The sequence below is a fragment of the Arachis duranensis genome, chromosome 10 (assembly GCF_000817695.3).
Source record: "Arachis duranensis cultivar V14167 chromosome 10, aradu.V14167.gnm2.J7QH, whole genome shotgun sequence".
Lineage (NCBI taxonomy): Eukaryota > Viridiplantae > Streptophyta > Magnoliopsida > Fabales > Fabaceae > Arachis > Arachis duranensis.
This window is the reverse complement of record NC_029781.3, coordinates 99,593,786-99,603,282: the sequence shown is the minus strand read 5'-3', so window position 1 is coordinate 99,603,282 and position 9,497 is coordinate 99,593,786. Positions and strand designations below refer to the sequence as shown.

General features: G+C 36.4%; 1 protein-coding gene across 1 annotated transcript; it reads right to left on the bottom strand.

Moving 5' to 3' along the window:
- Positions 1-6,497: 6,497 nt before the first annotated feature.
- On the bottom strand, positions 6,498-7,240 carry LOC127742417 (uncharacterized). Its single transcript, XM_052254999.1, has 2 exons — positions 6,920-7,240; positions 6,498-6,851 (listed from the first exon to the last, which is right to left on the bottom strand). The coding sequence occupies exons 1-2, from the start codon at positions 7,118-7,120 to the stop codon at positions 6,702-6,704; spliced, it is 351 nt and encodes a 116-aa protein (XP_052110959.1). The 5' UTR covers positions 7,121-7,240; the 3' UTR covers positions 6,498-6,701.
- Between the last annotated feature and the right edge of the window lie 2,257 nt (positions 7,241-9,497).

The following is a 9,497-nucleotide window of genomic DNA, read 5'->3' as shown; positions in this document are numbered from 1 at the left end:
CTTTCCTTTATAGTTAAAGATTCACTTCTGATGACCTGAGCGTCAGAATATCTTTTGCAGGTGTTCCACCCACAGTGTTTGAATCAAGTTGACGTATAGCTCTCCCAGCAAAAACAGTTCTTTGGGTATAGAAGTCGCTATAGTTCGGCAGGACTATCACAAACAGAATATTTGGTGCCTACTGGCTCAAAATGCGGAATTCCAAGCAGAGGTTCAAAGGGTGACCGACCTACTAGCCCAAAACCAGAACGAGAAGAAAGACAACGGAAATCCCAAAAACAAAAATTCAAATGACGAACATGTGTTGAAAGTTTGTTAAGAAAAAACAACCACTCCCGATGGAGAAAAAGACAACATCCGATACTTTTTTAGAGGACATTATGAAGTTTCAGATGCCAAAGAACTTTACGTTGCCTACCACCCTCAAACCGTACGAGGGGCTCAGAGACCCACACATCCACATTTCTAAATTATAGACGATGATATTTTCTAATGGTGCTTCTAACCCTATACTTTGTTGTTCTTTTCTAACTTTTTTAGATGATGTTGTTTTGCTTTGGTTCTCTAAGTTGCATGTAGAGTCTATTTCAAATTTTGAGGATTGGCGAAGGCTTTACTAACCACTTTGCCGCTTCAAAAATATACGTGCATGGATCAGACTATTTTAGTACCATCAAATAAAGGTAGCACAAAAGTCTCAAAGATTATATGACACACTTTGCCAAAGCAACCACGGAAATTCCAAACCTCAGTTCGGATGTACATTTACATACAATCAAAAGTGGCTTTCGTCCCGGTAAATTTCAAGAGATTATAGTAGTAATAAAGCCAAAGACGTTAGCCGATTTTTGGGAGAAAGCTGTTGGACAAATGGAGATTGAAGAGCTCCGCGAAGCTCGGAGGGTGGACAAACAACAACCTTGGCGTGATAAGGAGAAAACTCCCAAGTCGCAAAATAACAAGGAAGTTAAAAAACCATTTAAACTCACTCCAAAATTTGTCACTTATACCTGGTTCAACACCAAGAGAAGATATCATAGAAGAAATCCTCCACGCCAAGATTATTAAACCTCCAAGCAGAGCAGGCATCTACCAAGACCAAAGGTTTGTGGACAAATAAAATATTTCACCTTTCACCAGAAATTTGGCCACACTACAGATGCATGCATAATGGCAAAGGATCTCCTAGAAAGATTAGCCCGACAAGACCTCCTTGACAAATATGTAGACGAACGACTACACAAAGACGGCAGCTCCACTCAAGACATCAACAACCAAACTTCAATAGAAAAAGAAAAAGGTAAATGGACGAATTCCAACCAACCAATAGGAATTATAAATTGCATTTCAGGAGGCTATGCTGGGAGGAGGAACTACATGCTCAGCTCGGAAAATAAGTTATTGGGCTATGCTAGCAATAGAAGGGACAACCATAAAGAAGCATGGCAATGTTACAACGCAAGCCTAAAACAAAGCTCTGCTAAGATAATGCCGCTAGCACATATGCAGGAACTCAGAGAAATTACCTCTGCTATCTGAACTCGATCCCAGGGAAGATTTCTGAAAATTAAAGACCTTAACCAATGGAAGATCTTGAGAAGGTAATCTTAACTAAAAATGAAAATGAATTTACATATATAGGGGGTGCACTTTCAGTTGAAGAGCGATCTTGGCTAATAATCGTACTACAATATAATGCTGACCTATTTGCATGGACACCTGTCGACATGCCAGGAATCACCCCCAATGCCATGTGTCACAAGTTGGCAATTGACCTTGCCGCTCGACCTATAGCTCAGAAGAAACGCAACCTCGGAACTGAAAAAAATGGCGGCATCCCTAGAAGAAAGCAAGAAATAGCTTGCTGCTAGTTTCATCAAAGAACTGCAATTTACAACATGGCTATCAAACGTGATAATGGTAAAAAAATTCAGGTAAATGGCACATATGCGTCGACTTTACAAATCTTAATAAAGCATCCCTAAAGATGCCTATCCACTACCTTGCGTTGACAAACTAGTTGATAATACCTCTGGTTTTGGTAGTTTAAGCTTCATGGAGGCATATTTTGGTTATAATCAGATTTTAATATATCTTGAGAACCAGAGTAAGACGGTCTTTATTACAGAATTTTGCAACTTTTGTTGCACAGTAATGTCATTTGTTCTTAAGAATGCAAGTATCACATACCAAAGGTTGATGAATAAAGTATTTGAATGACAACTAGGCCAAAACATGGAGGTCTACATCGACGATATGATAGCAAAGGCTCCTTAAGATGGTTCACATTGTGCCAAACTAGTTGAGATCTTCAACCAGATTCAAACTTATTATAACATGAGACTAAATCTAGAAAAAAATGTGCTTTTGGGGTCCAAAGAGGCAAGTTCCTTAAATTCATGTTGACCTCCAAAGGAATTAAGGCAAATTATAAGAAATGTAGCGCTATCCTCAACATGACTAGTCCAAAAACAATAAAGAAAGTCCAAGAGTTATCAGGACGACTAGCAGCACTATCACAATTCTTGCCCACAATTGCAAACCGATCTTACTACTTTTTTCAAACTATATCCAAGAACAAGCAAGTGAGGGGTCATTCTTGGAGTTAAAGACTATCTTATCATCACCTCCCATACTACAAAGATCGGAAGTTGGTAAACCGTTATATTTATACCTATCTGTTTCTAACCATGCTATAAGTTCGGCTCTCGTTGTTGAAACAGGAAAAACATAAAAGCCGGTATACTTCTTCCGCAAGATCCTGCAACCGGCCGAGCGACAATACCCAAAGATAGAGCAACTAGCTCTCGCCCTGGTGACTACTGCCAGAAGATTGAGACACTATTTCCAAAGCTACACCATCATTACACGAACTAATCATCCACTTCGATAGATTTTAACTAGGCTAGAAGTCATTGGAAGTTTGGTTAAATGGTCTATAAAACTTTCTAAATTTGATATTCAATACCAATCAAGATCATCTTTAAAGTCGCAAGCACTGGCTAACTTTATATCAAAGTTCATTAACCTTGACCCACAACACCAAGAACCAACTTGGAAGATGTACGTGGACGGCGCATCTAACAATGAAGGCAGCGGAGCTAGAATTCTCCTAGAAGATGGAAACATGATAATAGCTGAACAATCATTGCAATTTTCTTTCAAAATAAGCAACAACTAGGCCGAATTTGAAGCTGTGATTGTTGGGATACGACATGCATACAACTTGCACATACTACAGCTCACAGTGTACTGCAATTCACCTTTGATCGTACAACAGATCAACGTATCTTTATAGGTACGAGATCCTCTGCTAGAGCAATATTGGCTCATAGCAAAGGATCTCATTTTGAAATTCATTAAAATTGAAATCATTCATATACCTAGGGAGCATAATTCCTGGGCTGATATTTTATCCAAACTACCGACCACCAGAAAAGGCACACACGCACCAAACTTATCACAAATAACGCTAGAGAAACCTAGAGTAGATCTAATATGCATATTAAGTATCACTCAGGTAGAAGACTAGAGCTTTCCCATTATAAAGTACATCAAAGAGGGGGTCATTCCACCAAATGAAACAAATCTACGACTATTCAAAAGAAAAGCGAGCTTCTACACCTTGATTAGGGCCGATTTATACAGACGCGAATTTCACAACCCCTGCTTAAATGTCTCAGCAAAGAAGAAGCGATATCAACCATGACAGAGGTTTATGAATGAGTTTGTGAAAATCATATCGGAGGCCAAAGCTTAGCATTCAAGTTGCTCTTAGCAGGTCACCACTGGCCAACGATAAAAAGAGACTGCATACTTAAAGTACAAAAATGTGACAATTTCCAGAAGCATGCAACTGTCATACATACTCCAGCCGAGCTATTACACAGCACCAAGGTAAGCTAGGCGTTCTATAGATGGGGTTTAGATATCCTCGGACCTTTTTCAAATATGCCAGGACAGGTAAAATTCCTTTTAGTTTCAATAGACTACTTCTCAAAGTAGATTGAAGCACAACCACTAGCACGCATAACGGCAGTTAAGGTACAATCATTCTTATGGAAACATGTCATTTGTAGATATGGTATTCCTGGTTAGATAGTAACCGATAATGGTAAACAATTTACTGACCTTAATCTTGCATCTTTTTTACAAAATTTTAATATCAAACATCATTTTAACTCAGTCGAGCACCCTCAAACAAATGGCCAGGCCGAGGCAACTAACCGAGTTATATTGCAGGCCATGAAGAGAAAGCTTAATGATGCAATAGGGGAATGGATTGAGCTTATCCCTGAAATACTATGGAGCTATAACACCACAATTCAATCTGCCATGGGAGAAATCCCTTTCAGATTGGTTTATGGAGCAGACGCAATGATACCTATGGAAATTGCTCATCCCACTTTAAGGACCGAGCTGTACAATGACAGTAGCAACATAATTGCAAGATATGTCGAGCTAGACATTGTCGAAGAAGATAGACAGATTGCCGAGCTCAAACAAGAGCAATGCAACAACTAATAAAATGAAAACACAATAAAAAGGTAGTTCCTCGAGTTTTCCAACCAGGAGATATTGTCCTTCAATGAACAGAAGAAGCTCGGAGACCGCTAGGCCACGGTAAGTTAGCCACAACTTGGGAAGGCCCTTACTGGTGCGGTATTTTATAACCCACAAACTAACCGACAAGTACACCGAGTCGTACCAAGTAATACCTTACGTGAGTAAGGGTCGATCCCACGAGGATTGATGGATCAAGCAACAATGATTGATTGATTGGCTTAGTTAGGCAAGCAGAAAATGGTTTTGAGATATTCAAAAGGTTTAAATTGAAAATATCAGAAGGCAGGCACGCAAGTAAATAAGTTGAAAATAAAATATGGGAGAAAATAGTTAAGGCTTTAGAGTTATCTATTTTCCGGATTGATTTTTCTTACTAACTATTTTAATCATGCAAGATTTAATTCATGGCAAACTATATGTGACTAGACCCTAATTCCTTAGACCTTCCTAGTCTCCTCTAAAATTTATTAACTGCCAATTCCTTGGTCAATTAATTCCAATTAAAGGGTACATCATTAGAACATGGGTCATACTTCCGTTCCACCTAAATTCATAAAATAAAGAACGAAAATAATTATTGAAATATAAATTAAAACATGAATTAAATTAGAAAGAGCACATGAATCAATCCATACAAATAAACAGAGCTCCTAACTTTAACAATGAAAGATTAGTTGCTCATGGAATGTGAAATGTAAATTTGTATAGAATTCCCTAACGGAATCCCCCTAATGCAATCTCTCCAATAGAAGAGAAGTCTCCCCTTTTTATAACTAATCCTAATTAATTTAAAATCTAATATCTAAAATTAAGATAATATCTTTTCCTATTTTAAAATCAAATTTGAATTTAAATCAGAATTAACTAACTACTCCGTGTCTTGTAACGTGGGGACCACTTGGCTTCACTGGATCCGCGCCTAACTTGGGTGCTAAAATGGGGACCAGAAATCACCTCCCAGTGTTTTTTGCGTTTTCTGCACGTGGCGCAGGTCACACGTACGCGTCAGTCACACGTACGCGTTGATAATATTTTTCGCAAGTCACGCGGACGCGTCGGTCACGCGCATGCATCGCTGAGCAAATCTTCAAATCACGCGTACGCGTCAGTCACGCACATGTGTCGCCATGGAAAGCTCTAAATCACGTGTACGCGTCAGTCACGCGTATGCGTCGCTCCTCGCTGCCATCTCCTTTGATTATTGTGCTGCAGAAACTCCATCAAATTCTGCCGAATGCTACCTAAAATAAACAAAATTGCAAAAGACTCAAAGTAGCATCCATATTGGCTAAAAAATAATTAATTCTTTATTAAACTCAACAATTTAGATACAAATTCACTAGAAAAAGATAGAAAAGATACTCACGCATCACCTACCACGTCATAAAAGTGCTCGGCATAGGGGATTGCTTGCTACAAATGCTAAATGGGAACCTGATTTCTATTTCATTGAATGTTTCATCATTGAAGCTATATCAATCATAGGTCTAATGACATCGATGAATGACGGTACTCTTTTTTCCACTCATGAGATTTTTTCCCATATTGGGTTTTACACCGAGAGGGTTTTAATAAGGACGGACGCCAATCATACTGATGTATTTTGTAAATATAATAAAGGAGTTATGAATACATTTTCTTCTTTATATACTTTCAAAAGACATATTAACATATAAATACCAAAACACTCAAAATGTTTATAAAGTAGGTAATTCAAAACCGAGCTTCACACTCGGATTTTGTCCATCCAACAAAAAAACCAAGCCAATCATAAAAGATCGGCAAAGACAAGTTCAAAAAATCTAGACAAAAGCTAAAAACATTACTACTAAATAAAGTTAGTCTTCTTTTTCACCAATGCTAATACTATCACTTCCCTTTTCGCCCATAGCATCATCATCAACCAGCTCCCCATTCATAACCACCTTTGTCGCATCCAACTTCTCAACATCCATTTTTGGGAATACAACTCTAACCTGAGAAACTGCTCGGTCAAATCCCTGGGCAAAGGCCTTATATACCTCAGTCTCTGACTCTTTTACCTGGTCACCTAACTGTTGATTCTCGACTTTCAATTTTTTCAATTCTTCCTCTGTGGACAACTGGTGACTCTTTACACCAACAAGCTCCGAGTTCTACTTCAGAGAAGAAGAAAGTTCAATCACCTTCTGTTCTTTTTCATTCACAAACTTTGTCAGCTTCTCAATGGTTGCAGCATCCTTCTTCTCCTTTTCAAAAGACACCTCCTGTGTATGTCCAATTGACACAAGGCGAGTACTAATAACCTAGAAAATACACAAGTTAGAAATGAACCAGAAAAAGTCATTATAACAAGAACCATTAATACATGTACCTGCAGAAAATGGCTAGCCCCTATATGGCCAATTTCGTTAATCATTTTAATATCATCGGGAAAATTGGCCGAATTGGTCAGCAAGGACCAAAAAAGGAAATAAATTAGACCAAAGAGACTTCGCATAAACATCTTTAAGGTATTCATACAGCCTTTTCTGCGATTCATAGGTCGACTCCACCAATTGCAAATTAACATCATCCTCGTCCTTCAAATCGATAACTTATGTCGCCTTTTCTTTAATCACTAGCTGCCCTCTCTTTCGTTTTGGTCTTGATTTTAGCTCAAATTGAACGACACCCATACTAGTGTCATTGTCCATATTTGTTGTTGACCCCTCTTTTTCATTTTTCTTCCTCTGGCTGAAAAATGACGTGAGACTGGTTGTGGTTATTGTCGAAGCCTTCTGCCCTACGACAAAATAGCCAAGCTATTATTAGTACACACATTTAGAAAAACAAGAACATTCTTACCAAAACTACAGTTACCTATATAGTTCAAAACAGCTTATTTATCCACATCCCATTTTAATAACTCAACAACAGATAATAGCTCTTTGGATTCCATCCCGTCAATCAAAAGTTTCATAATTATATCGTCATCAGCACATCTATTCTCGACATCTAATATCTGTACAAACTCAGGGGACCACGAGAGGGAATCTCTCTTCCAAGTATTCATTCAGATAAAAAGAAAATTCGTCTAAAGCACTCCTAATCTTAACAAACATCATTTTAAAATCTTTAAATGATAATTTATACAGTACAAAATTGATTTACCATGGTGACTACTTAGGTTCACCCACAAGCCACTACCAACACCTTTCGCTTGAAAAAGCGAAAAGAATAGTCTCAGAGACGGAGGTTGCTCGAGCAACTCCATCAATATCTCGAAAGCCCTAACAAAGCCTAGAAATTTGGATGCAATTACGTTAGAGCACAATCCAACCAATACAAAATCCCACATTAAAAATATGAAAATGACAACCTAACACCTAACTCCGTCGACAAACAGCAATACAAATAAAAGTAAGGTCAATCGCTCAACTTCTCACACACACGGTCATTCTCCCTACACAGCAACACCTCTGTATGTATTTGGCTACCTTTCCTGACCGAAACATTTGAACCTATCACCTCTATAGATTCGACACTGTCAAAACAAGAGACATGACTCTTGACGCTTTCGTCTACCCAAGAGCAAGGGTCACTTAGATCAATCTCTACTTTTGACTTCTCCATTATCCTACCACTAAGAAAAACCTAAAGAAGAAAATAATCAAAGAATCCAAGACTTGCTTTTTTCACTCATGTTGGGATAAAAGAGAAGTTATACTTTTTTGTCTTTTCTCCGAAACTTCCACAAGTATCATCTTGGAAAAAAGAACAAAGCTTTAAGATAAGGGCAATGCTACTGTGCTGAAGCTTCTTTTTTTCAATAGGTGCTGAAATGAGTTAGCTGTGCTTAAAAAAGGACGTATGTTGCTGCTGCGCCAGACGCAAAGACAAGATCTCAATCAAATCGGCAGTGGCAGGAACCTGTCCGAACTGATGCAGTGTGTTTGCGTTATGGAGTGGCATAATTAGTATGGATTAATTTATTCTTAATTATGCTAAGAATTGGGTTGGATTTTTTTGATTAGGGATGTGCTCTTATTTTTTTCAAGTGGTCTGGACTGAAAATGTGTATACTTGATCCAAGCAATTTTGGCATAAGACTTTTTAAGAATAATAATAATTGAAGATGTGGTGAGTACTAAGACTTTGTTTGAAACAAAACTCACATCCAGGAGTGTCCCACCTTCTTTTTATGAAGTGGACAAAAAAAAATGAAATGAAATTTATTATCACTTCTCCCCTCAAGAATTTGTCATCATGCCTATTTTTAGTTTTTTACCCATTATTTTACACATCATTTTTAACATATAGATATTTAATGTCTATACAAAAATTTGATCCCAAATATATATTTTTAAATTTGTAATATAAATAATAATTTTTATGTTTTACTATTGTCATTTTTTATATTCATACAACTAAATATTAAGTTGTTAACGATGTATATTCATATAATATGTAAATTATTATTATAAATCTTAAATATAAATTTTCATGTTAATAAGGAATTAAATTATATTAAAAAATTAAAATATTATTATCTGATATGTTTTATTTTGTTTGTATAAAATATACTATCGTAATTAAGGTTAAATAATATTCAGGAATTAAAAAAAAATAATTTTTGTTAGTATTTTATAATTTTATGATTTTGATCTTTTATTTTTTATAAAAAATTTGAAGAGCACAGTAAATATAAAGTAATTAATGAATCATTAAAAGTTTAAAAGAATAGTGAATTTATGAGAAAATAAAACAAAAAATATATATTAGATTTAAAAATAAGGATAATTTATGTTAATAAATTGATTGGAAGCCAAAATTACATAGATGTCTTGAATAAAAATTGATTACATACATATTCCAAATAGATCTATATAAATTAAATCAGTCAAATTTAATTTTTAGGCATTTATATATAAATTAAATTAGATTGATTCGATTTATTATGCACAAGATAT